The following is a 26368-nucleotide window of genomic DNA, read 5'->3' as shown; positions in this document are numbered from 1 at the left end:
GAGAACATTAGGGGAATCCTGGGGGGGTCTGGGGGGATCTGGGGGGGTCCTAGGACAGGCACCTTCTGTGGACTACCTCCGGGGGCTGTTCCTTAGGGGCAGCCTCCCTGTGAGAAGCCCCAGGCTGGCATCTTGAGGTGGGGGACACCCTCTAGGGGGGACGTTCTGGGCAAGGGAAGGGGAAGTCTCGGGTTGGGGCGTCTGGCGCAGGCAGCCCCGGGGCACATCCTTCCAGGGAGGGCACCCTGGGCGGGCGGAGTCGGCAGCCCCGCGACCCTGGCCGCCCCGCCCCGCCCCGCCCCGCCCCGCCCCCGCGCTTCCTCCCGGTTTCACTTTCGCTTCCGGCGGAGCGCGGTCCCGCCGCCACCCGAACATGGACGATCCGGACCACGACTCCACCTGGGAGGACGAGGACGAGGACGAGGACGAGGACGAGGACGAGGAGGAGGAGGACGGCGGGGGCCCGAGCGCCGGGGGCGACAACGATGGCGAGGCCGCCGCCCTGGGAGACGCGGAGGACGAGGAGGAGGAGAAGGAGGTGTGGCCCAGCGCGCTGCCGGTGCAGCCCCCGCACCCCCACGCCCCGGGAGACCCGCACCCGAGACCCGCGATCCCCGCACCCCGAGACCCGCGATCCCCGCACCCAGGAGACCCGCGATCCCCCGCACCCCAGAATGGGAGCCAGGCCCTGATCTGGGAAAAACTGTCCATTCCCCCTCACCCCCCGCCGGGGGTGGGGGGTGGGAGGACGGAGGCATCTCCTGGAGACCGGACTTGGGGCCCGACTCCCTCTCCAGCTATGCCCTGTTCCCCACCCTGGTCCTCCTGCTCCCCTCATAATCTGATGGACACCCTGAGATCTGCCCCTGCTTGCCACCCCCACCCCCTGGCCCAGACAGGAGGCTTTGCAGAGAGATCCAGGGCCACCCTAAGACAGGTGCCCAGGACTGAATCTGTGTGGGGGTGGCATTTCCTCAAAAGGGTGCCCCTGGCACATCCTTGACCTCCTCTCTCTCACATCCACCTCCAGGCCTGGGGCTCTGTCTTCTAGATCCTAGCGCTCGGTGCTGGCCACCTCCACTGCCCACCTGCCTCTCGGCCTCCTGGTGCCCCTCAGGGAGCACCTGGCGGGCCTGTTCCCCACCCTTCCCCTCCCCTCCACGCCTGACCCACCCCTGCTGCTCCTCTTGGGCTGGGGCTGGCCTTCCCCCCTCCTGGAGGTGCCTCAGGGGCTGCATTCATGTGGCTTGGGAGCCAGGGCCCCTGGCTGTGCCCAGTGGTTACTTGTGGTTACCACCGGTTACTTGTTGCACTGTTACTTTTGTTGCCACCAAGTACTTGTCTTGCCACTGGTTACTTGTTAGCAGGGGCTATTTGCTAGCATGCACTGGGGTGTGGGTGCCACTGCTCTAGCTGGGCCCCAGGAGTTAGGGAGGGACGGCACCCGGAATGGTAGCTGGCACCCTGGGTCCCATTTGCTTTTGGATTAAGGCGTCTTGCCTGTGTCTAGAGAATCTTGAAGCCATCCAGGTGGTCTCTGGGATGGATTCTCCCGGGACCAGAGAAGAACACTGGTTTTCAGGTTTATCAGTGTCTTACAGGGACCAAAGAGAGGGACGCCGAGAGGCTCCTGGGCCTGCCTGAAAGGCAGTGGCCTCAGCGCACCCAGTGTTGGGGCAGGGACAAGTTCCCTGAGGAGGCAGGCTGGGCAGTGGTCAGGGTCAGGGGCCTGGAGTCACGGGGCAGGAATCGGTTCTGTCCCCTAGCGGGTGTGGCGAGGGTTAGGTGGAGGACGCTGTCCGCCCAGTTCCACAGGCCACGCTGCTGGAGGCCTGCTCTGACCGCTCCCCAGAGGACTCCACCTGCAGTGCTGCCCGCATGGTGCCCGCTGGCCCAGGGGCAGGAGAAACAAACTGGTGGAGAAGTGGGACATGCACCCGCTGAGTTTCGGTTTTGTTCCCTGGCCCTTGGCCTGTAGGAGAGAACCTAAGCAGCTGGCAGGGGGCAGCCCTGGACCTGGCTGGAGTTCAGACCACTGAGGGGTGTTGCGGATTGGGAATGGGCTGGAGCCTGGAGGCGCGGTGGTGGGCCTGGCCTCCTGACCCCTCCACCACTTCTTGGCTCTTCCCAGGTGCTGGGACCCAGCTGTCTGCCCAGGATGAGCTGTCTCTGCCCCTCCTGCGCCCCCTCCCCAAGCCTCAGTCAGACAGCTGGGCTCCGCCCTGCCTGTGCCCCCCACCCTGTAACAGGTGGGGGGGGGGGGGCTGCATTTACTTAGCTTCCTGCTCGCCAGTTACCTCTCATCCTACCCGGGACCCAGGTGCTTGGCCTGTAGAGACAGGGCTGCTGGTTTGGGACGGAAGCGAGGAGCCTCTGACTTGCTGCAGAGAAGGGCTGGTGGCCAGGCGATCCAGGGTCTGGTCACTGAGCCGTGGGATTGGGTGGATGGGCCTGGCGCCCTGGGCGTTGGTCGTTGGTTCCTTCATCAGACCCTGTGACTAGGTGTGGGCCGCTTCTAGAGCTATAAGTGGCAAGGCGCTGTCCTTGGGACACAGGCCTGGTGACAGTTTACAGCTCAGTACAAGGAGGAAGTGCTGCGGAAGGCGGGCTTTCCTCGGGAGATACAACTGCAGCTGAGGGGGGTAGCCAATAAGTGAAGCTGGAGCTTGGAAGGCTGCCCCCCAAGAATGTTCCCATGGGCCTGGGGATCCTGAAGGCTGAGCAGGGGGCAGGTCTCACTCCAGCCACTCTGGGCTCCTCTGGTTTTGTTGACATCTGGCCCAGGTCCTTGCTGCCCTCACCAGGATGGCACTCGGGGAGGGGGGGGGGGTGTCTGTTTGCTGGCAGGCCTCTAGGGAGGGGGGCATCTCCCATGGGGTCTCATCGTCTCTCTTCTCTTCCCAGCCCAGGATGACGGGGCTCCTAAACTGGAGAGCCATGCGGGACACACGCAGGTACCGGCACCACTACCCGGTACGTAGCTGCCTGAAGCACCCTCGAACCCTCGCAGCCCGCCTGGGGCAAAACCCTCCCGCCTTCCACCCGGACAAGGCCAGTGGCACAGCGTGTTCCTTGGCCCCTGCCTCTGGAGCCTCAGCGGCCTTGCCTTCACTAGGCATCATGGTGCCAGCTCTCGGCACGGCCACGTGAGGCCCCTACCGCCTGCCCCTGCAGTGGTCTCCTGTGTCCTCAGCCCCTGCCCTCCGCACCCATGAGTCCCAGGAAGCCCTTGGGCCGCCTCCGGGTGCAGATGAAGGGGACCTCCCAGCACTGGTCCGCTTTGGGGAGGAGGAGGGCAGAGGTGGGTGAGGAGCCCAGGCTGCCACATGGGGTCCTCACCAGCCTTCAGGATGTCTGGTGTTTTCCAGTGGAGAGCAGATGCCCGTCCCCTAGGAAAGCTTTAGTCTGAGGGCCCAGGGAGGCCAGCCTGTTTCTGATTCTGTCACCGGCACTCTCTCTGGCTCTTTAGGATTTGATGGAAGGGGACAGCAATGGTGACATGCCAAACCTGAGTTTCTACAAAAACGAGATCCCGTTCCGGCCCAATGGTGCGTGCCTGGCCGCCTGCAGCTCCCTCCTGCTGCAGGTCCCCTCTCCCCTCTCTCTGCCTCTGGGTCTTCTGGGACCTGGGCTGCTGGGACCTGGGCTGGGACTGGGGCACTGGGGCCTATAGCTTTCAGGTAGCCCCACAGCGCCCCCCACAGGCAAACTTGCTGTGATGGACCGAGCGGTACATGCGGGTGGCGTTGCAGCCCCGAGGTCTCTGTCACAACTACTTGGCTCTTCTGCCGAGTGGGAGAGCCACATACACCAACGAGTGAGCAAGTGTGGTTTTCACATTTTCAAATGGTTGGAAAAATTTTAAGGTAGAATATTTTGTGACTTGAAAATTATATGAAATTCAAATGTCAGTGTCCATGAGTGAAGTTTATATACATATATATACATATACATGTTCCTTATTGATTTCTGAGAGGAAGGAAGGGGAAGGAAGAAGGAGAAAGAGATAGAAACATCAGTGATGAGAGAGAATCATTGATCAGCTGCCTCCTGCACCCCCACACTGGCATGTGCCCCAACTGGGACTCGAACTGTGACCTCCTGGTTCCTAGCTCGATGCTCAGCCAGGCACACACCATGCAGAGCCAGGCCGTCCGGCCCATGAGGGAAGTGTCACTGGAACCGTGGTCTGGCTGTTTCCCTAGGACACAGCGTGCTCAGAGGCCATGTGGCCGCACACCGTAAATGCTCAGCCGGACGCTTCGCAGACACAGTGGCCGGTGGAAGGCCAGCTACGGGGTGGGGCTCAGCTGCAGGTTCTGTGTGAGGGCAGAGTTCTGATGACAAGCCCTGGTGTGAGGGGCAGTGAGGACCCTCCAGCAAAGACAGGTGCAGGTCGGGGAGCACCTGTCCCTCCCTCGGGCATAATCGTCTCTCTGGCATCTGCTCTCAGGTTGCAAAGAGGCCAAGGGCCTAATTTGGGGGATTAAAATCACATGAGATGTACAACTCAGAGCTGCAGAGCCCCAAGGTCCTCAAGAAAGGTGGTAGCCCTGGCCAGTTGCTCAGTGGGTAGAGCATCGGCCTGCGGACAGAAGGGTCACGGGTTTGAGTCTGGTCAGGGGCACCTACCTCCATTGCAGGCCCGATCTCCATGCCAATCAGTGCGTGCGGGAAGCAACCAGTTGATGTCTCTCTCTCACATCAATGTTTCTCTCTGTCTCTCCCCCTCCCTTCCACTCTGTCTAAAAATCAGTGGGGGGAAAATGCTTGGGTGAGGATTGAAAAAAAAAAGGTGGGTAGCGCTTGAATAGCTCCCCACTGACTCACTGACGCGTCCCATGGTGCTCTAGGCTATTGCATTGAGTATATTCTTGAGAAATGGAGGGACAACTACGACCTCCTGGAGGACAACCATTCCTACATCCAGTGGTGAGCAGAGGGCGGGTGTGGGGCTCGGAGCACAGGTGGGCTTGGCATCTGGGGAGGGGCTGGGACTCCTGGGGAGGAGGGGCAGAGCTGGGGGGCTGAGATGGGGCTGGACCTCTGGGGAGGGTCTCCAGGGGAGGGGCTGGAAGGCCTGGCTTAGGCAAGCCTCTTCCTGGAGTCCCATGCATGCCTGCAGGCACACTGCGTCCTTTCTGAAGCCGGGTTTGGTGCGGGCTGCGGGCACTGCGGCTCGGGGTCTTCACTGTGAGCAGCTCTGTGCTGGCTGGGAGCTGAGGCTGCGTGTGGGGCAGGAAGGACAGCAGACAGCAGCCTGCCGCACGTGAGCCCCGCGCAGCGAGTGCGGCCTGTCCTGCATGGCTTGTGGTCGCCCTGCCAACAGTGTGTCTTTGAGGACGGCTCCCAGGGGGCCTCTCCTGGGCACAGGGAACTCTCAGCATCAGTGATGAGAGGGGAAGAACGAAGAACAGAAGGAACAGCTGGCCGGCCTGGGCGAAACGGCTCGCTGGTTGCCCTTGCTGTAGGCCACCCGTGCCTGTCCTGTGCCCTGGTCTGTGATGCCCACCCTGCCCTCACTCTCCTGCTCTCCACCCTTTGACTTTATTGTGAGAGCCTGTGACATGTGTGTCTAGCGAGCCCCTCCCAGGGTTGAGTGAGGAGCCACTCCAGGCTGCCCAGCAGCATGTGCCTGCATTGCCGGGAGCCCACGGCTGCCAGGGACGGGCCTGTGCTATCTCTTCTCCCACAGGCTGTTTCCTCTTCGGGAGCCAGGGGTGAACTGGCATGCCAAGCCCCTCACACAGCAGGAGATCGAGGTGAGCCGGGCCTCTCTGTACCCCTGGGGAGCCACTCGTAGGGCAGGAGCTGGAAGTCCCCTAATTATCTGCCCTCTAAAGTGTTCCTCACCTCTCCCCAGGCACTCCTCACAGACTTCCAGAGAAATCACCCCACCTTGGGGCGCCTGGGGCAGGGGCTGGAGCAGGACCCCTAGAGGGATGGATGGGGAGCCACTGAGCATGTCAGGAGGCGCAGCATGCTCCTAGGCGATGGCGAGTGCACGATGCCGCCCTGGCGAGTCCTGAGCTCTTCCCAGCGGCTTGAGAATTCCTCTCAGGACTAAAGTGGACACTTCAGGCCCTGGTGGCCTTGTAGCCGCTCAGAGTAAAGAGACGGTCACATGAAGGAGTTTTAGGGCTTCTTCAGCCTGAGTCCGAGTCCAGTCCCGGCCTCTAGTGAATCAGACCTGAGGGGGCATCGCCAGCTGGGTGTCTGTGGGGCGGCTCCAAAGCGCTCGCTCTCCTGGGGCTGCTTTCCAGGCCTTTAAAAGCTCCCAGGAAGCCGGGGAGCGGCTTGTCCGGGCCTACGAGCTCATGCTGGGGTTCTACGGAATCGAGCTGGAGGACCGGGACACAGGCAAGGTGCGGCGAGCGCAGAGCTACCAGAAGCGCTTCCAGAACCTCAACTGGTGAGGACCCCAGCGGGGTAGCTGGCACAGCCAGGTCTCGGGCTGAGGAGGGGACTGTGCCAGGCTTCTGGCGAGTGCCCCGGAGCCCTTGTGGGAGCAGGGACAAGCGACTGCGGCTGAGCACCCTGCTCCTTGCTTGCAGGGTGGGGGGTCCCTGCCTGATAGGGTGTGAGGGCCTAAAGGGAGTCCCGCTGGTCACTGTGCCCTACTACCCTTGGCGTGGGTCCGAGGACCCACTGGGCTGGGTCAGCTTCACAGCACCCCCTTGTGCCTGTTGAGAAGCCAGGTGGGGGGTTGGAGGAAGTGCAGGGGAGGCATCTGCCCGTGGGCACACTACGGGAGCCCCTCCAACCCTCCTCTAGCCGTGCGGGGGGAGGGGTGCTCCGTGGGACCCAGGGCACCGGCACCGGCAAGAGGAGAGGGCGCATCCCAAACCCAGCCAACCGCAGGCTCCGGGAGGTGGGGTGCAGCCGGGGGAGGAGGAGGGCGGGCCCCGGCTGAGGACCACCCGCGCCCTCTGCCCCCACCCCCCCTCCAGGCACGGCCACAACAACCTCCGCATCACGCGCATCCTCAAGTCGCTGGGCGAGCTGGGCCTGGAGCGCTACCAGGCGCCGCTGGTGCGCTTCTTCCTGGAGGAGACGCTGGTGCGCCGCGAGCTGCAGGGCGTGCGGCAGAGCGCCCTGGACTACTTCGTGTTCACCGTGCGCTGCCCGCGCCAGCGCCGCGCGCTGCTGCGCTTCGCCTGGGCGCACTTCCGGCCGCGCTGCCGCTTCGTCTGGGCGCCGCACCACAAGCTGCGGAGGCCCCGGCCGCGCGCCCTGCCGGGCCCCGAGCCGGCCGCGGGGGAGGCGAGCCCCGCGGACCCCTTCCTGGAGGCGGGCGGTGCGGGCGGGGATGGCGTGGCCGCCGGGCCCCCGCAGGAGGAGGGAGCCCGGGAGGGGGACCCGGGGGCGCAAGGGCCGGAGCCCGCGAGCCCCACCGAGAGCAAGAAGAGGAAGTTGGAGCCGAACCGGCGGGAGCAGGCCCCGGGGGAGCCGGGCCCCCAGAGCGCCTCGGAGGTGGAGAAGATCGCCCGGAACCTGGAGGGCTGCGCCCTCAGCCAGGGCAGCCTCGGGGCCGGGACCCAGGAAATGGGCAGCCAGGGGCCCGGGGAGACTGAGCAGCCCTGTCCCCCGCCCCGGGGAGCCAAGGCGGCCGACGAGGTGAGGAAGCGAAGGAAGGTGGACCAGGCGCCGGCCCCCTCGGGGTGTCCTGAGGCCGGGGTGGGCGAGGAGGTGGAGGAGGACGAGGCAGAAGGCCAGGGGGAGCCGGAGCAGGGGGCCCCCGGGAGCCCGGCCACTGCCGAACCTGCGTCAGACGAGAGGGCGGAGGCGGGGCTGGCTGCCAGGCCCCCGACGCCTTAGGCTGGGGGACACCCGGCCTCCGCTGGGCCTGTACGCGGGGTGGGGGGGTCTCCTTGACGGCCGCGCCCCGCGCCCGCAGTGCCGGCCTCGCGCCGGGGTCGCTGCCGCCGTCGGAAGACACGCGGACGGCCACGGACTCCAGAGTCCTTACCGCGCCTCGCCGCCCCTCTCTGCGCTGCCCTGTCTTTGTAAACTGGCCCTGGAGCGGCTGGGGTGGGAGTGGGCTCATTTCTTAGTCTGGTGCCGAGGCCTTTTCTGAATAAACTCATTTGACTTAGTGTTTCGGTGTGGATCGCGGTCCTGTGGGCGCCAGGGTGGACGGGCTGGTTTCGGGAGATGCTGCTCTCCGCACTCTGGCCTAGGAGCAGCCCTCAGGCCCGCCTGCCCCGCCCGGTGCACCCTGATCACAGCGCAGGGCTGGATAGTGGGCCTTGGCTGCATTTTGTCACGGGCACTGAGGCAGCTCCGCCCGCGGTGGGCAGCGTTCAGAGATGCCCAGGTCTAGACCACACCTTCGCCTGCCCCGATTCTGGTGCAGTGATGTGCTTTGGAAGTAAACTAACTCAGCAGTGTTCTCTGTGCTTTGTCCCTGCCCTGCCAGCCACGGCCCCTTGCTGACCCTCCACCCCAAGGCACCACCTCCAGAACCCCCTGGGCTCCTCCCACCCGGCCTGGGCACAGTGCATCCCTCCTGTAGCAGCCCTGCCCCCAGGACAGGGTGGGCGCCCAGCCTGGCTTCATCCGCCTGGGCCAGGGGCCTGGGCAGAGGGCCTTTGCACAAAAGAAGTGATGAGCTCACTGCTCTCCTGAGGAGGAGGGAGCTGCTGAGTGTGACCCGTCTCCTTTCCATGAAGCGCATTGGCCACTAGCTCCAGTCCCGGGAAGGGCAGGGGAGAGGGGGACTCGATGTGACAGACAAACTGGAAGTCGTTTTGGAGGGAGACCCTGCCTTAACTCCCCAGCGCCCTCATGGGGGAGGGGCATGTCCTTAGCCCCCGTTTGCACCACAGAGGGACTGAGCGCTGATGTGGGTGTGGGACGTCAAACACTGAGTCAGGGACCCCAGTGGTCGGGGTCCCAGGTGAGAGCCTGTGGGGTTCAAGTTCAGTTAGAGAAGCTTGAAGCCAGAAGGAAACTCTACTTGAGTCACCCTGGCGGTGGGGTCTGTGCCCACAGTGGGGAACTGGGGACAGCCAGGCAGCTCCAGTACACTGACCCCAAGCTCTGGCCCCTGTCCCCCAGTCCCAGGCCACTGCAGCTCTTAGGGCTTGGCGGCAGGGGCAGCTCCGGGGAGCAGAGGCGTTTCCCAGTGGCAGGATGGAAGGGTCTGCTAGGAGCAGGGGCTGGGCTTGTTGCGGGCAGTGGAGCAGGATGCCAGATGCCAGGTGGCTCCTGAAGGAGCTGGAGGCCAGCTGGGCTTCCTTGGGAATTGGGGGGCAGCTGGGAGGGACTGAGGCGGGAGCTGGGGGGCAGCTGGGAGGGACTGAGGCGGGAGCTGGGGGGAACCAATCTTGCTCCCCAGACCCTGGGCTTGGGGTGGCGGTGGAGGGCTTCCCCGCCCGCTGCTGTCTGTGAGGCCCAGGATGGCTCCAGTTCTGCTGGAGGCAGGAGCCCAGCCTCTCCGGTTCTTCCTGACGTAACTCACACCTGTCCTCCCAGGTGAGGGTGTGGCCCAGCCTGGATGGGCAGCTGCAGTCTGACCAACAGTGAAGCCAGGTGCTTCCCTGAGGCTCCCTTTCCTGGTTCAGCCATCACCTCTCATTTGAATTCACATCGTCTCAAAAGTCCTGAGTTCCCACCTGGCTGGCGTGGCTCAGTGGTTGAGCATCGACCTATGAACCAAGAGGACATGGTTCAATTCCCAGTTAGGGCACAAGCCCAGGTTGCGGATCGATCCCTAGTGTGGGCATGCAGGATGCAGCCGATCAATGATTCTCTCTCTCATTGATGTTTCTATCTCTCCCTCTCCCTTTGTCTCTGAAATCAATAAAAACACATTTTAAAAAATATAAGTCCTGCGTTCCCACATGCGGAAATGAAGCTGACACGATGTGCCATGACCCCTAAATATGCAGATATCTTGGGGTGGGCCTGTAGGTGACCTGGATGTTGGAGAGGCCCCTAGGGTGACCATGGAGGCCACCTGGCCCCAGGTGCTGCCCCTTCCCCTCCCAGAGTGAGTGATCAGTTTGCCCAAATCCAGGGAGCCCTGAGCTGCCAGGGGCTTGTGGGAAACGGAGCATCTGATGCAGCCTTAGAGTCCCTATTCATCGCCGCTTGCCCGGCCTCAGGACCCTGGTGGTCCTCCTTCCATTCGGCCAGGGCCACCACTTTGCTGTCCCGTGGGGTGTGGGGTGCCAGGGCACAGCCAGGCCTTTGCCAGCCATGGCTCATGTGGATGGACCACTCAGTATAAAGTTTGGGGTAAGGCCCTGAAGTAGGAGGTATCCCCAACCTGGCAGGCGTGGCCCTACCCCAGTGATGGCGAACCTTTTGAGCTCGGCGTGTCAGCATTTTGAAAAACCCTAACTTAACTCTGGTGCCGTGTCACATATAGACATTTTTTGATATTTGCAACCATAAGTAAAACAAAGACTTATATTTTTGATACTTATTTTATATATTTAAATGCCATTTAACAAAGAAAAATCAACCAAAACAATGAGTTCGCGTGTCACCTCTGACACGCGTGTCATAGGTTCGCCATCACTGCCCTAGACTTTTGCCCATGGCGGGGCCCATGTCAAGAATCGGGGCTGTGGGGGCTGGTCTGAACCCTGACACGGGCACTCACCTTCTCCGGGGGGTCTTCCTGGGCCTTGGGCAGCCTGGGGCCCACTCAGGGCCTGGGGAAGGGCAGGCAGCTTCCGGACCCCATTTCTCAGACTGAAGGTGCGCCTTCCCCACAGGAGCCCTCCGTGCGGGCTCCCACACCCCGGGGAGGAGCAGGGAGAAAAGAGCGTCTTTCTCTTTGCTAAAAGGTGTGTGTGTCTCACTCAGCAGCGGCGTAATTTTAACTCAGAGGCTGACCCAAAAAATGCCACTGGTTGCTTCCCCCCACCCCGGCCCCTGCCTTCCTCCCACAGCCTGGACCGGGAGGCCCGGTGGTGGCGGCGGCGGCCCCTGCCCAGCCTGGTGGGCCCCGCTGAATGGGGGGTTTGTGTGCAGCCAGAGGGGCGGGAACTGGAGACCTGCCCGCCGCCGGCCCCGCCCTCCAAACCCCGCGCCCAGAGCCCCGAGCCCCAGCCTGGCCGCGCCTCCAGCGCCACTCAGAGTGCACGCAGCCATGGCCAGAGCCCCCACGCTGGCCCTGCTCCTGCTCGGGCAGCTCCTGGCCAGGACCGAGGCGCAGGTGAGCACGGGGCGCAGGAGAGCTGGGCTCGCCCCCGCGGGCTGGGGTGGGGGTCCAGGGCTCTGATGTCAGACATCCAGCCGTGCAGCCTGGGGGCCGCCCCTGACCCGAGCCGCCTGGGCCAGCCAGCGAGTGAGCCTGGGACGGGGAGACTGGCACAGGCCTATCGCGACCACCAGGCTGAGCCCACAGACACCAGGCCTCCTCCGCGTGAGCCCAGGAGGCTGCCCGGTCCTCCCAGGCCAGGGTGCCGCCACCGCCAGAGACCACAATGTGGCTTTTGTTCCCAGGCTCCCTGCGGTGGGCACAGCCCTTCCTGGCTGCACAGATGAGGCAGTAGACACTGGCAGGGGGCGAGGGGCATCGCTGAAGCCAGACAGGGTCATGGGCCCCTGTGCCAGGCCCCAGTGCTGCTCGACCCTGGGAAGAAGGGACCCTCCATCGGACTGACCCAAGAGCCAACCAGGGGACCCACCTCGAGGGGGAGGGGTGAAAAGTCCCAGGTGCCTAATGACATTGTTCCATTTCAGAAAGTGGGACCTCGAGGTCCTCCTGGTCCCCAAGGGCCACCTGGAAAGCCGGGCAAAGATGGCGTTGATGTGAGTTTGGGGCGTGGGAAGGCCCAGGAGGGTTCTGTGGGGCTCCAGCTCTGGCTCCAACCTTTACAACCCCCTCGGCCTGATGGAAAGAAAACTACGTCCTACTTCGCAGGTCGGGTGATGTCGGGGTGATGAGCCAGCACCCATATGGGATGTGAAACAAAGACAATCCTTGTTCCTACTTGGGACACACCCCACGGGGCCTGCATGGGGCGGCAGGGGGGGGGGGGGGGGCTGCATGTTGGTCTTTGACTGGAAATGTGGGCACTGAAGTGTGTGCCCGGGGGTCTGTGCTCCTGTATTCTGGGGGTTGGGTGTGGAAGTGCAGGGCCTGACCCTCTTTGTGGGTCTTGTTGGGGCTGCTGGGGGCTGAAGCCAGCCTTGGAGGGACTTGGCCTGCACTGCATCCCTGGTAGGTGCCCCAGGCCAGCAATATGGGGGGGCAGCTGAAATCCTGCAGCCTGCCCCCAGGGGCTGTCTGGGGTGAAAGCCCCTCCATCCAGCCACCTCCATGAAAGGTAGGGGCCCCCTCCAAGGCATCTCCTCACCCATATTATCCCCTCTGAGTCCCCAAGGCCCTGCCTGGCCGTCGGTGGCCCTGAGCCTCCCCCTCAACCTGGACCCCACGCCTCTCCCGCTTGGCTGGGCCCTTGGCCCCCCAGGGCTCCCGGGCCAAGCTGATCCTTCCTCCTGAGGATGCGTCCACTCGAGCCTGCCTGGAGCCTCGGTTAAAGGGTCGCAGGCCTGGAGGTCATGGCAGGGAGGCCCGGGCTGCCTTCTGGGGCCTCACGGGTCTGGGGCTGCCCCTCTGGACAGGTGCGGGCAGCAGGCCTCTCAGCGCCCACAGCGCTTCCTGAAGCTTCTCCGGCAGCGGAGGAGCTAGGGCTTCTTGGAGCCTTCCCCTTGGTTCTGGGGGTCATGACCCTGAGCCCTCAAAGTGATCCCCAAAAGCAGGGTAGGCCATGTCAGGGCTGAGCCCAGCCTGTCCTAGCCCCTCTCCCCAGTGCCTGCCTCAGCACCTGGCCCTAGCGGGGAGGTGCCCTAGGTGTGGACGAGGGGGTGAGGGGCTCCCGACTTGTCTTCCGGGGCAGGGCCCTGGGGCCCAGCTCTGCTCCCTGGGGCGGGGTCTTCAGGGAACCCTTGGTCACATCAGGGTGTCTCCCCCTCTGCAGGGAGAAGCTGGTCCTCCGGGTCTGCCTGGGCCCCCGGTGAGTGTCCTGGCTGTTGTGGGGGAGGGGTGGCCCCTTCCAGTCTGGAGGGGAGGGTGGGCCTAAAACAGAGGGGTCATTGACACCCCTTCCCACCACACTGGGCCCTGGGTTAGGGAGCAGGGCTGAGCCAGGAAGGGGTGGGAGGGAGGGTGTGTGTCGGAGTCTGCGAGGCTCTGGGAGGTGCAGGCTTTGAAGCTTTCTTTGGGCCAGTGCCTGGACAGGCGAGGAATGCAGCCTTGCGGGGTAGCTGGCCAGAGGTCCCCAAGTGAGTCCTCACAGAGGCGTGTGGGCCCAGGGATTGAGGCCCACAGTCAGCCCTTGGCCGGAGAGGCTGACGTGTCCAGGTGCATGTCCTGCAGATGTGAGCAAGTAGGGGGCCGCTAGAGAGGGCTGCCCTCCTGGGGCCGGTGAAGGGTTGGCAGGTGACCCCAGCTGGGTCAGGTCTGCAGCGCACGGACAGGGCCGGGCCTCCCGGAGAGAGGCCCCTCTTGCGTTGTGGGTGGTGCCCGGACTGGAAAACACAATTTCTTGGTGAGGCCAAGGCTCCCCATTGGCCCTTCCTCACACCTCTGCCCTTCCCCCACAGGGACCCAAAGGGGCTGCCGGGAAGCCGGGGAAACCAGGAGAGGCTGGGCTGCCGGGGCTGCCCGGCGTGGATGTGAGTGTGCCTGCGCTTTCTCTGCGCCCTCCCTTGAGCCCCCACTCCCCTCTGGGCTTGGACAAGTTCCTCCCCAGGCCCAGGAGTCAAGGTTAATTGCTGCCGTCTAGCTGGGCCCGCTCTGGCCTTTATCCCAGACCTTAGTCTGGCCTTGGCCAGCAGAGGACAGAGCCCGCCCACAGTAGAGGTGAAAGTCCCACCAGCTCCTGCTTATCTGGGAACAAACACCCCTTATCCAGGCCCCTTTGAGCCCCAGCCCGTTGGTCATCAGGGGCTCAAGGCCTGGCCCCAAGACCACGGGGCTGAGGTCTGGATGGGACTGCTGGGCTTGCCGATCCAGCAACGGCTCCAGGCGCTGGGCTCCCACTGGCTGCCTCCGTGTCCCCCAGAGGCTCTGGGCCCCCGTGGACAGTGGATGGCCAGCACAGCACGGTGCCAGGCCCGGGAGTCTTCTCGGCCGCTCTGGACTCAGTTTAGTTAGGGAAGGGCCCATGGCTGGTTCTCCCCTGCACAGGGGAGGGGTCACCTCCTTCCATGTGACCCCTCAAGCCCTGCCTCCCCCCAGGGTCTGACTGGTAGGGAAGGACCACCTGGATCCAAGGGCGCCCCTGGAGAGCGGGTGAGTGCCAGCAACACGGGGGTGGGGGGGGTGGGCTGCAGGCAGCCCAGGGGCGAGCTCGGGGCCGGGGCCCTGCACAACCGCGGGATAGCAGGGGACACAGGGTGGCAAGTGCACGGCCCCCCCATTCCACACCCACCTCTGGGCAGAGTTGTCCTGGCATTCAGACTGTGTTGGGGAGGCTGATACGGTTGGGGGTGATGGACCCCACATGCCCTCCTGCTCCCCGGGTGAACACTCAAGAGGCCCAGGGTCGCCCAGGCTGTGCCCTAAGTCTGACCATCATTCCTGAAGCCCACTTCCTGACCGACCAGCCTCTGCAGGAAGGCTTTCTCCAGCCCCGCACGCTGTCCCCTCCCTCTCTGAGCAGTGACCGTCCCCCCAGCACTGGGGTGCAGAGGGCAGGGGGCACAGGGAGAGACGGAGGGAACTCGGCTGGAGGCGTGGGGACAAGGGCGAGAGTGGCAGCTGTGGCCAGTGGGTCCTTTGGTGCCGGGTGGAGGGGGTAGGTGAACTCCAGGGTCTCTGCAGGGAGCCTTGGGTGGGCAGGACCGGAGGGGAGTGGCCTCAGTACAAGGACCGTGTCTTCGGGAGGCTGGGTGACAGGACTGGCGGCCAGGCGGGCACCCCGGCTGCCCGAGGTTCGGGCTCCTCCGCAGGCCAAGGTGGAGGGTCCCGTGACCTCCGAATCCAACCACCAGGGGCTGGGACCAGTCGCAGGCCACTGGGGCGCAGAGGGGGCCCCTCCCCTGAGGAGCTGTAGGATGGATCTGGGAGGGCGGGAAACAGGTTTGCAGACAGAGGAGGGGTGACTGGGCCCATCCCACCCCTGACACCATTTCCTTCTCAGGGAAGCCTGGGACCCCCGGGGCCGCCGGGACTCGGGGTGAGTACATCTCATCTCCTGGTGGGGGTCTGAGGGGCTGCAGGGTCCGACCAGGGTGAGGTCCCAGGCCCGCTCCTCTGCTGACCCTCTGGGCTGGGTCCTCTCTCCCAGGGAGTGTGGGAGGCTCTCCTGCACCCAGACCCCCTGAGCTGCTCTTCCCCACACCCACCCGGTCGGCTCAGGGCGAGAGTGGGGTGGTGGGCAAGCTCTGACCCCATGCTTGGCTTTGCAGGGCAAAGGCCTCCCCGGACCTCCTGTGAGTACAACCCTCGTGGCCCCGAGCCAGGCATGCCCACCACACCCACAGCCAACCTGGCTGTCAGGTCCCCAACCAGGGCTGGGGGGGCCTCTGGGGGGACAGAGACATGCGCCCCTGGAGTCTCAGTCCCTTCCGAGAGGGCAGACCGGCCCTGCATGGGGGTCTGGGAGTGGGCTGTGACTCCCCAGCTCCCCAAAGCCCTTGGGTGCAGACTCCCACCCCTCACTTCTTTACCTCCAGGGAGAGGCAGGGATCAGCGGGCTCCCAGGTGGACTTGGCCTCCGGGGTCCCCCGGTGAGTGGCTGCCCCGACCTTCCCCACTGCTGGGAGCAGGCGCTCTGCTCGCCAAGACCCCCGAATTCAACCACCAGGGGCTTCCCACCCTCCACCCTTCCCTTTCTGCCCCCACCCCCTGCCCCCTGCCCTTTCGTGATGGAAGCTGTGGCTGACATCCAGGGACTGGGACAGGCCCGACCTCAGGACACAGACCCTAGGACTGGCGGGGGGCGGTAGGCAGAGCTGGGAGCAGCCCCCCAAAGACACAATCTGGAGAGGCTTCTCTCTGGAAGTAGGTGGTCCCCTCACCTCAGGTGGGGGCTGGGCCTGTGCACCTAAGTCATAACATCCCCCAGGGACCCTCTGGACTCCCAGGCCTGCCTGGCCCTCCGGGACCTCCTGGACCCCCTGTGAGTACTGGGCAGGGGCTCTGGGTGACTGCATGGTGGGCTTGGTCCTCTGTCCCCAAGCACCCCTCCCCTGGCCCTCACCCAAGATCTGTACCACACCCCTCCCCGACTGGGTCCAGGGCCGAGCAGAGGGTGGGGATGGTCAGGGCTTCTGTCCTGGTCACATGCCCTGCAGATGGGCCAGTAGCACTCGGCTCTGACCACAGGAGGGATGAGGGCCCAAGGCCCCCAGTGGTCCCTGAGTGGTGAGGATGGGGAGGGGGGAAGGTGGGTGGGCAGTGTCACAGTCAGCCATCTCCTTCCAGGGTCACCCAGGGGTCCTCCCCGAAGGCGCTACTGACCTTCAGGTGGGCATTGCTCGCGAAGGGGCTGGGGTGCCTGTCTTGGTGGGAGGGGGTCTGGCCTGATCCCCTGCCTCAGACATCCATCTGGGGAATCAGCCTGTTCCCTCCCAGAAGGAAGGCAGAGATGGGGTCTGGGCATAGCCTCGCCCACCCCTCCCACCTCCCCCCTGTCCCAGTCCAGCTCTGCAGGAGCCACATGCAGCAGTGAGAATCCAAATTAGGCAAAACCGAATTGCACACAGTCCAGCCCCTCAGCTCAGCCGCACTCCAGGGCTCCAGCCGCCTGGCCACGGCGGCAGCATGGCCCGCAGACAGAATGTGCCATCGCAGAAGGTTCCGGACTGTTCACTGTTATCTTGGCCTTTGAGCTTTGTCACTTGTGTCAAAGGGGAAGCGGTGGCGGGGCGGCCAGATCTGTGCTCCGCCCGCGGGAGAGCCGGCAGCTGGCTCACCCTCTGGGGCTGTCTGCCGTCTCTTCCCGCCCCCACCCGCGTCCCAGAAGGAGGGCAATGGCTGAGTCGCTGATGAGTCCGCCCAGACCCTGTGGTCGATGCCTCGGCTCCGTGCCAGATCGGTCGTGGAATGATCTAGAATCCTTAGGCCCCCACCCCACAGCCTCCCCAACACGGAGCATCCAGTCTGTGCCTGAGGGACACATCCTTCCTGAAGCGTTAGTGCAGGGGAACCGCCTGACGCGCTGCAGGGAGCGGGGCTCGCATGAAGGCGCCTTTGTGAGGCCGCAGACACTCACTGAATAGCTGCCTTGAGCCTGTGGCGCCGGCACCGAGGCTGAGAAATTGGAGCCGGGCTGTGAGGAGGCCGGGGGCCTAGTGGCCGAGGTCTGGCTCCTACAGAGCCTGGGCAGCCCGGAATGAGGCCGTGCGGCCCGGGGACCCCTTCATTTTAGGATGACCCGCCTCCGGGCCCCGGTGCTGAGCTGTGTTGGGGTCTGGCTCGGAGTTCCCGGGGTCCCTGTGTCTCGGGGGGTGGGGGGGTCTGACCACTCTTTTCCGACAGTGCCCGGCCATCTGCCCGCCAGGGCCCCCCGGCCCCCCAGGAATGCCAGGGTTCAAGGTGAGTGGTGTGGCCACAGGGTGACTCAGACCTGAGCCCACCTCCACACCCTGAAAGGGCAGCCCAGCACCTGTATGGGCTGAGATGGGGGAGGTGGGAGTCTAGAAAGGGGGGCTGGCTTCCCACCCTGCCTGGGGGCCTTGCTCTACCCCCCCAATCAGCATGCATGCTCACTGAGAGAGCCCTTTCCTGGTCCAGCTGCACCCTCGTGACCAGCCCTGTCCCAACCTGGGCTGTCTCCCCGTGGAGCCTTGGCCCAGGGTGGGGGATGGGGGTGGGGGAAGAGGTGTCAGGCTGTGACTCATCACCCGCCGCTGGCTTTTAGGGACCCACTGGCTACAAAGGGGAACAAGGAGAAGTCGGCAAAGATGGCGAGAAGGTACCCTGGTGGTGGCCGCTGGAGGGGAGGGCGTTTGAGTGGTGGTGGCGGGTGCGTGGCTGCGGTGGCATCGAGGGCGTGCCTGACTGAGGAGCTTCTATGGACACGTCCCCAGCAGGCCTGGGCAGGCCCCACGGTGGCCAGAGAAGTCTGGCTTCAGCTCGAAGTGGCCCCAGCAGCCCTGCCTCCGTCCCTACAGCCACTGCCCTTGGGGGCATCTTTTCCTCACCACGGGCTGGGGCTGAGCCGGGTGCCCTCCAGCAAGGAGTGGCCAGACTGCCACTTGGGCAGCAGAGGCGGCCGTCCCAGCCAGGAGTGGCTGGGAGTCTGTCTCTGGAGGCGGGCCAGCATGAGGGGCGGAGCGGGCGGGCATGGAAGGGGTTGTGAGAGCTTGGGGCTGACCCCACCACCATCACTTTCTCCGCCTCCTCTGCAGGGTGACCCCGGCCCCCCTGGGCCCCCCGGCATCCCTGGCACAGTGGGGCTGCAGGTGAGTCGGGGAGGGGCTGGACAGGGTGATGGTGTGGGATGGGAGCCCCTTGGACAGCTCGAGGCTGTGGGGGATGGTCCCTTCCTCTCAGGGTGCTGATCCCAAGGGTGTGTGGCCCCACCCTTCAGGGCCTGAGCTGAGGCTGAGGGCTTCTAGGGAAGCCACCAGGGCCACTCAGTGGCTCCCGGGGCAGGGCAGTCCTGGCGGGCTTTGGCCTGGCCCTGCATCTCCAGCTCTCTCCCCACAGGGCCCTCGGGGGCTCCGAGGACTGCCAGGGCCGCTCGGGCCCCCCGGGGACCGGGTAAGTCTGCCAGCACCCACCCGCCAGCACCCACCCTCCTGCACGTGATGGGCTTTGGGCCAGGCCGTCAGCACAGGCGGGTGGGGGGCCACCTCCAGACCTCCCCAGTGGCCACAGATGGCTGTGTGACTTGGCGAGGCTGCCTCTGAGCCCTCACTCGGTCGTCTCCAGAGCCCAGGTCCAGGAGGATGGGACAAGAGGGAGGCCTTGGCAAGCGTGGAAGGGGGCTTGGGGACCACTAGGTGGCTAACTAAGGAGGGGTCTGCTGGGGGTGCTCGAGGCAGGGCCTTCCACATGGAGCAGGGTCCTCTCTGGGATGCTGGCCAGGCTCAGAAGTGAGGCCCAGATGCCCCCTCTTCTCTACAGGGTCCCATCGGGTTTCGAGGACCCCCCGGGATCCCAGGAGCCCCCGGGAAAGTGGTATGTGTGAGTCCTGGGGGTGGAGGGCCCATGCAGGCCCAAGCTCCCTGTTCCCTTCTCTCTTCCTCACTCAGACGCCTCCCCAGCCCCACTGGGCTTCACTGTACATTCCCAGGGATGAGCCATTCTGCTGTGTGGGTACACCTGGGCATAACCAGTGGGCACACCTGTGGGTATACCTGGGCAGGTACCTGTGGGCACACCTGTGGGTACACCTGGGAAGGTACCTGTGGGCACACCTGTGGGCACACCTGTGGGTACACCTGGGCATAACCAGTGGGCACACCTGTGGGTACACCTGGGCAGGTACCTGTGGGCACACCTGTGGGTACACCTGGGCATAACCAGTGGGCACACCTGTGGGTACACCTGGGAAGGTACCTGTGGGCACACCTGTGGGCACACCTGTGGATACACCTGGGCATAACCAGTGGGCACACCTGTGGGTACACCTGGGCAGGTACCTGTGGGCACACCTGTGGGTACACCTGGGCAGGTACCTGTGGGCACACCTGTGGGCACACCTGGGCATAACCAGTGGGCACACCTGTGGGCACACCTGGGCATAACCAGTGGGCACACCTGTGGGCACACCTGGGCGTAACCAGTGCGCACACCTGTGGGTACACCTGGGCATAACCAGTGGGCACACATGTGGGTACACCTGGGCAGGTACCTGTGGGTACACCTGGGCATAACCAATGGGCACACCTGTGGGTACACCTGGGCAGGTACCTGTGGGCACACCTGGCCATAACCAGTGGGTGCACCTGTGGGTACACCTGGGAAGGTATCTGTGGGCACACCTGGCCATAACCAGTGGGTACACCTGGCCATAACCAGTGGGTGCACCTGTGGGTACACCTGGGAAGGTATCTGTGGGCACACCTGGCCATAACCAGTGGGTACACCTGGCCATAACCAGTGGGCACACCTGGGGAGAGACTTTACCAGAGTCGTGGGTCTGTCCTTGATGGAAGATTTGCACCTTCTCTCTCTGGACGGAGTGAGGTGTGATGGGCATTCTTCTGGCCTCTGGCCCTCAGCAGCCTCGGTCCTGCCACCTCTGACCACTTGCAGGCTGATCCTGCCAGTCACCCCTCAGTCTAACTCTCCCACTTGCTTGAGTTGTGAACTCTGTCCTTGTCGCCCCCTTGTCATTTCAGGGTGACAGAGGCGAGAGGGGCCCAGAAGGGTTCCGTGGGCCCAAGGGCGACCTCGTAAGTGAGAGAAGCTTGCTCCTCTGGGTCCTTCCTCAAAAGAACCTGGCCTGGGGGGAGGGGAAGGACACACGATGTCACATGCCAAGGGACACAGGGACGGCCCTTTCCTGCCGGGGGGCGGGTGAGCCGCTGGGCAGGTGGGGGCCTGGCCTGCCTGGGAGCCTCCACCCCGTTTGCCCAGCAGCTCCTTGAAGCTACGGTCACCTGACAAGTCCCCCTGCCCCCGAAGCGGCGGGCTGGGGCCATAGGACCCGGCTCCTGGGTGCAAATTCTGGCCACGGACACACATCCCCCGAGAGGCCTGGGCACTAGGGCTTGGCCTTGTGCCCAGCTGCACAGCTGCGAGATGAAGTCACACAGCCCGCGCCTCCGGTGTTCAGCCAGCAAACGAGGAAGCCGAGAGGGCATCCGGCCATGGGGTGACCTCCCCAACTGGCACTTCCTGCAGACACCAGCCAGTTCTTTCCTGGACTGAGCTGGCCACCCAACATGGCAGTGTCCGTGCTGAGGGCCCTGCACTGGGACTGGCCAACGCAGCTGTTCCCTGACCCAAGCACAGCCCCTGGCATCCAGGGCCACCGCCCAGGTCACCCGGGAGCGACTGTGACAATAAGGGAGGGACGTGCCTCAGTTCCAGCCGTCATGGCTTGCGTGTCTTTCAGGGCAGACCTGGTCCCAAAGGAGTCCCTGGAGGGGCCGGGCCTGTGGGAGAGCCGGTGAGTCCCCGCGTCCCTGCGGCCTGTCCCTACACGGGGCTGTCTGCCCCGCATTCTTGTCGCCTGCGCCGTGTCCCCCGCTTCGGGGGCGGGCCTCACGGGGCTCAGCGCTCTGCTGCCAGCCTCTGCAGCGCACCTGGTTGAGCAGGCCCGGGTGCTCACTTTCACGAGCCGGGCACCCTGTGTTCGCCTGGCCCTGCCCCGGTCGCAGGGGAGGCAGGGCGGTTGGCTGAGCTGCTCTGTAATCTGGGGCACGTGAGGTGGAGGTGGGCAGGACCGGCAAACACAGAAGCAGGGCACCCACGCTCTGGCCCGTGCCCCCTTGCCCCGCTAAGTGCCCACACTCAGCCCAGACCCTCTGGGCTCCTCCCCACCCTCCTGGAGCTCAGACACCTGAGTGGGGAGGCGGCTGAAGGCGGTGGGCAGAGGCACCCTGCTGTCCCCTACCTTCCCCAGACTTGGCTGTGTTCTCAGTTCCAAATTAGTCAAGAGTGTGGGATCAGACAGGCCTGGCCCCAGCCTCAGTTCCCCCATCTGAAAAACAGGACTCTGCTAGGGACTGTGAGGAGCCTGGACAGAGGTGGAGGGTGCCCATGGTTCCACAGGCGCTCAATGAGCATCAGAGTGCATCCTCACCACCTTTCCCTGCCCTCGCCCCCTTCCTGCCCGTGCACCTCGCCTGGGTGGTCTCAGGGCAGCACAGGTTACTAAACTGTGGCCACTGAGCCATGAGACCAGCTCAGGGTCCTCTGACTCAGGAGGCACAGTCAGTGTGGGAAGGGGGGAACTGCCCAAGCAGGTGGCCTGGAGGGTGATGGGACCGGGCGGGGCGGGGGGGGGTGTGGAGTGAGGGACATGCTGCCTGTCAGGCCTCATGCCATTGCCTATCCCCAGGGCATGCCAGGCAAGGATGGCAGGGATGGCGTGCCAGGACAGGATGGTGAGAAGGTGGGTACTTGGCCAGTGGCCTGGAAGGGTGGAGGGGGTCTGAGGGGGAGTTCAGCCTCCTGGGCCTCAGCACCCCATCACCCCTGGATCTCCCACAGGGAGAGGCTGGGCGCAATGGTGCCCCAGGAGAGAAAGGTCCCAGCGGGCTGCCGGTGAGTGCGTGGGGCTCCCACGGGGCCGGGGCTGCAGTGGATGCTCCCACACAGGGCATCTCCCGGGGTCCCTGGGTGGGGCTTGTGCAGGGGTCTCTGCGAAAAGAAGCTCCTCAGCCGTTGGGGTTCCCTGCTTCCGGTCATGCGCTCCCCCGTGGACTCGGCAGCTCTGACTCCTGGCTTCTGTCCTGCAGGGTCTCCCCGGACGAGCAGGGTCCAAGGGTGAGAAGGGAGAACTGGTAGGTGGCTTCTTCCTCGGCCGAGGGGGGGGGGCAGGGGGGAGGGGAGGGGCGGGGGGAGGGGGAGGGGGGAGGGGCGGGGGGAGGGGGAGGGGGGAGGGGACCCCAGCCCAGGGTCCCAGATGGAGCCCCCCTTTGTGCAGGGCCGAGCCGGAGAACTGGGCGAGGCTGGTCCCTTAGGAGAGCCCGGCATCCCGGTGAGTAGCCACAGCCCCCCCCACCCCCCCCTGAGAGCACAGGCCCCGCTGACCGCCCCCCCTCCCCCTTCAGGGAGATGCTGGTGCAGCGGGGGAGCGCGGGGAGGCTGGCCACAGGGGCTCAGCGGTGAGTGGGGATGAGCATGGGAGGGTGGGCTGAGGACCTATCTGTGCGGGCTGGGGCCATGTGACCTGTCTGCGGTCTGGGGCCATGTGACCTGTCTGCGGGCTGGGGCCATGTGACAGGTCTGTGGGCTGGGGCCATGTGACCTGTCTGTGGGCTGGGGCCATGTGACCTGTCTGCGGGCTGGGGCCATGTGACCTGTCTGTGTGGGCTGGGGCCATGTGACCTGTCTGCGGGCTGGGGCCATGTGACCTGTCTGTGTGGGCTGGGGCCATGTGACCTGTCTGCGGGCTGGGGCCATGTGACCTGTCTGCGGGCTGGGGCCATGTGACCTGTCTGTGTGGGCTGGGGCCATGTGACCTGTCTGCGGGCTGGGGCCATGTGACCTGTCTGCGGGCTGGGGCCATGTGACCTGTCTGTGTGGGCTGGGGCCGAGGACCTATCTGTGCGGGCTGGGGCCATGTGACCGGTCTGTGCGGGCTGGGGCCATGTGACCTGTCTGCGGGCTGGGGTGGTGTGGGGGACGCATCAGTGGGCTGAGCACAGGAGACTCAGGAGATGGTGAGGGCCAGGCCGGAACTGTCCTGCTCTTGAGGCGTCTGTGCTGAGGGGACAAAGGCCGACCCCGCCTCGGCCCTGGGAGGTGCTGTGGCAGCTCCCCAGGCCGTGTCCCCGCCATGGATGGAGACAATGACCACACAGCCACCGCGCCCGGAGGCCCTGGGCGTCGAGTCCTGGCACCAAGTCTGGCTGCTGCATGAGGTCCCCTGGTGTACCTGACCTACCCTCTGGGACTCCCCCAACTACCCGTAGGACACCCCCACCTCTGTCCCTTACGGCTGGGCCTGGTGGCTGGGCCCAGTGCCTGTGCTGCCTGCCCGCTGGGGAGGCAGAGCTGGACTCACCCTTCTTCTGATTTCAGGGGGCTCTGGGCCCGCAAGGCCCTCCCGGGGCCCCTGGCGTCCGAGGCTTCCAGGTGGGTGAGGTTTGTGGCCAGGGTTTGTGGCCAGTGAGCCCAGGTGGGCCCTCTGGGCAGGGAGGGCCCCTGCTGGGCTCCCTGTGGGTGCTGACCAGCTGGTCTTTGTCTGTAGGGCTGGAAGGGTAGCCTGGGGGACCCTGGCCTGCCAGGCCCCCAAGGTCTCCGCGGCAGCGTGGGCGACCGGGTAAGTGGCTGTCCTCGCAGGGGTGCTGAGCGTCCTGGGCACAGGGTCACCTGGCGCCGAAATAAGCATGAGGGCCATCACTCTCCACCACTGGGCTGCACTGTGGCCAGCTCTCCTAGACTCCCTGAGTGGCCTTGTGACACCAGTAGGTTCGCTTGAGGGTCCCTCCGTCCATGACAGTGGGGCACAGAGAGTCCCAGGCCGGCTGGGGCCAGATGACCAGGTGCCTGAAGGACCTCTGGGAGGAGGCTGTGGCCTAGCCCGGCCAGGCCACACCAGGTCTGTGGGAGCCCTGAGCACCTTCCTCGGCCCTCCGCCCCACTCCACCGGGGGCTCCTCAGACATGTACCCCAGGCCCTGGGAAGGACACCCCTGCCTCCAGACATCGCTGCGCCCTGGGAGGCCGGGAGCCACCACCCAACATGCTGGGGACACGTGAAACCACTGGCCTGTGGTGGAGACAACAGCCCTTCATTAGCGTCCAGGGGGAAGCTCCGGGGGCAGGATGCCCCCCAGCACCGGGACTCTGAGGGGGAGACTGAGCCTCAAGAACTTCTGCAGCGGCCCTCCCTGTGGTCCAGCTGCCCACGGGCGGTCTCAGACTTCCTGCAGTTTGGTTCTCAGGCTGCTATTGAGCAAATGGACCATTTGCATGTAGATGTTGTAGGGGCCACCTCACAGTTCCCAGACAGGGCCCAGCCTCCGCCTGGGGGCTCTTGAGCCTCTGACTCGGCAATCCCACGTGAGATCAGCCCCGGACTGAGTGTGTGAAGGGTTAGAAACAAGACCGAATTAGAGGCGCCTGGGAAGCAGTGGAGCCGTGCTGCGGAGCCCCCAGGAGACGGGCGGTCGGCCGCGTGGGGAGACCCTGAGGCCTCGAGGGAGCACGCACAGAGGGGTCACACAGGAGCCTAGCTTTGGGACGGAGCGTCAGGGAGGGAGCACACACCTTCGCTTCCCTAATTCCTCTAACTCCGAGCCTTCTCTCTGCAGGGCCCGGGAGGAGCCACAGGCCCCAAGGGAGATGAGGTGAGCTGCCTCTCCCACTCTGAGCTCCGGACAGCGGCTCCCTTTCATCTCCTTCCTCCGTCTCTGCCCTTGGCCCTCACTTGCTCCTCGCTCCCTCCCAGCTGCGAGACAGCTCTGGGCACCCAGCCCCAGAGCCAGACCTGGGCTGGCTCCCAGGTCCACAGTAGCTGCACCCTGGGAAGTGGCAGGGGCAGGTCTAGGTTCCCCCTGCTTTTCCAGGCGGCATTTTCTCCCTGGAACCTCGGGGGTGGATGGGCCTGCACTCCTGCCTCTGCTTCCGACCTCCGGCAGCACCTGGCCTTTCTTCTATTGGCCGGGGACCTAGAACAATCTGAGCCCAAGGAGTCTCTCCTGGGAAGAAAAGCCTCTCACGCCAACAGCGGGTGTCAGCCCCCCCCCCCGGTCCCCCGAGCTTGGGGAGCCCCCTCGGGCATGCACACCCTTTAACTTGGGTGTCGTTTCAGGGCATCGCTGGCTCTGATGGTCTTCCCGGGGACAAAGGCGAACTGGTGAGTGTGTCACATGGACTTCACTGTTCCACTAGGGACAGGCTGGCCAGCTCGGGACCAGCCGTGGCCCAGCAAGCGTGAACAATGCCGAGCGCGTCAGCGCGTCAGCGGGTCAGCGGGTCAGCGCGGCGGCCACTGCGTCCCTGTGCTGTCCTCGGGGGAGAGGGGCCACAGGCCTGTCCTGCAGTGACACCGCCTACAAAGGCTCCATCTGTGGCCATTGGAGTTGAGTTTTTTTTTTTTTAATATATATTTTATTGATTTTTTACAGAGAGGAAGGGAGAGAGATAGAGAGTTAGAAACATCGATGAGAGAGAATCATCGACCAGCTGCCTCCTGCACATCTCCCACTGGGGATACGCCCGCAACCCAGGTACATGCCCTTGACCGGAATCGAACCTGGGACCTCTCAGTCCGCAGGCCGACGCTCTATCCACTGAGCCAAACCGGTTTCGGCAGGAGTTGAGTTTTAATGGAAGAAAACTGGGCTTCTGCGGAGATAGAGCCGGTCAGGTCCCCGTGGACTCGTCAGCTCCGGGAGCAGTCTCGGGGTGGGAAGGGCCGTGCTGCCCCGCGTGGCAGGGCTCCTAGTCACCTGCCTCTGTCAGACCCACGCGGCTCAGGCAGCATCCGTGTCTCCGGCCGAGCCTCACGCCCAGTGCAGACCTTTCACATCTGCAGCCAAGTAGTCTCCCTTGTGTGCTGTTCATGGTGTGAATTCCCAGACAGCCTTGCCACACGGGCACTGGAACGCACCGCCCGTTCATCTGACTGGTGGGCGGTGCCTTCGAGCCGGGGAGCCCTCTCGCTGTGCTCAGGCTGTGTGAGCTGAAAGCCTCGTCCTGGTCTCCCTTTTGGCCTCAACGGGCTGTCCCCCAGACGGCCGCTCGGGTATCTGGTTGGAACTATGTCCCCTTTACACCCAGGCAGGCGGCTTCCAGGGGACGTAGCCAGACAGGGGAATTGAGGCAC

At 64.7% G+C, this 26368-nt stretch overlaps 2 protein-coding genes across 3 annotated transcripts in view; both read left to right on the top strand.

The window, feature by feature from the left end:
* The first annotated feature begins 320 nt into the window (after window positions 1-320).
* Window positions 321-8096, top strand: OGFR (opioid growth factor receptor). 2 transcript variants are annotated; one of them, XM_059705090.1, is made up of 7 exons: window positions 321-538; window positions 2905-2973; window positions 3470-3548; window positions 4854-4932; window positions 5696-5762; window positions 6264-6412; window positions 6951-8096. In XM_059705090.1, exons 1-7 carry the CDS (start codon window positions 374-376, stop codon window positions 7816-7818), a joined length of 1476 nt encoding a protein of 491 aa, XP_059561073.1. In that variant the 5' UTR covers window positions 321-373; the 3' UTR covers window positions 7819-8096. The 2 variants fall into 2 exon arrangements, with proteins under 2 accessions (XP_059561073.1, XP_059561072.1); XM_059705089.1 differs by having other exon boundaries at window positions 321-559.
* A 2960-nt stretch (window positions 8097-11056) lies between these two features.
* Window positions 11057-26368, top strand: part of COL9A3 (collagen type IX alpha 3 chain) — a 20830-nt gene continuing 5518 nt past the window's right edge. The window contains exons 1-26 of the mRNA XM_059705088.1: window positions 11057-11170; window positions 11701-11769; window positions 12942-12977; window positions 13567-13638; window positions 14204-14257; window positions 15108-15143; window positions 15376-15399; window positions 15643-15696; window positions 16035-16088; window positions 16394-16435; window positions 17450-17506; window positions 17832-17885; window positions 18322-18375; window positions 18623-18676; window positions 19043-19096; window positions 20263-20316; window positions 20982-21035; window positions 21930-21983; window positions 22082-22135; window positions 22330-22374; window positions 22518-22571; window positions 22645-22698; window positions 23618-23671; window positions 23787-23858; window positions 24852-24887; window positions 25352-25396. Of these exons, the coding sequence (XP_059561071.1) occupies window positions 11105-11170; window positions 11701-11769; window positions 12942-12977; window positions 13567-13638; window positions 14204-14257; window positions 15108-15143; window positions 15376-15399; window positions 15643-15696; window positions 16035-16088; window positions 16394-16435; window positions 17450-17506; window positions 17832-17885; window positions 18322-18375; window positions 18623-18676; window positions 19043-19096; window positions 20263-20316; window positions 20982-21035; window positions 21930-21983; window positions 22082-22135; window positions 22330-22374; window positions 22518-22571; window positions 22645-22698; window positions 23618-23671; window positions 23787-23858; window positions 24852-24887; window positions 25352-25396 (1356 nt within the window). The 5' untranslated portion in view covers window positions 11057-11104. The remainder of the gene's footprint in view (window positions 11171-11700; window positions 11770-12941; window positions 12978-13566; window positions 13639-14203; window positions 14258-15107; window positions 15144-15375; window positions 15400-15642; window positions 15697-16034; window positions 16089-16393; window positions 16436-17449; window positions 17507-17831; window positions 17886-18321; window positions 18376-18622; window positions 18677-19042; window positions 19097-20262; window positions 20317-20981; window positions 21036-21929; window positions 21984-22081; window positions 22136-22329; window positions 22375-22517; window positions 22572-22644; window positions 22699-23617; window positions 23672-23786; window positions 23859-24851; window positions 24888-25351; window positions 25397-26368) is intronic.

The sequence above is a fragment of the Myotis daubentonii genome, chromosome 8 (genome assembly GCF_963259705.1).
Source record: "Myotis daubentonii chromosome 8, mMyoDau2.1, whole genome shotgun sequence".
Classification (NCBI taxonomy): domain Eukaryota; kingdom Metazoa; phylum Chordata; class Mammalia; order Chiroptera; family Vespertilionidae; genus Myotis; species Myotis daubentonii.
Note: the sequence above shows the minus strand (reverse complement) of the source record. Positions and strands in the feature narration are given on the sequence as shown.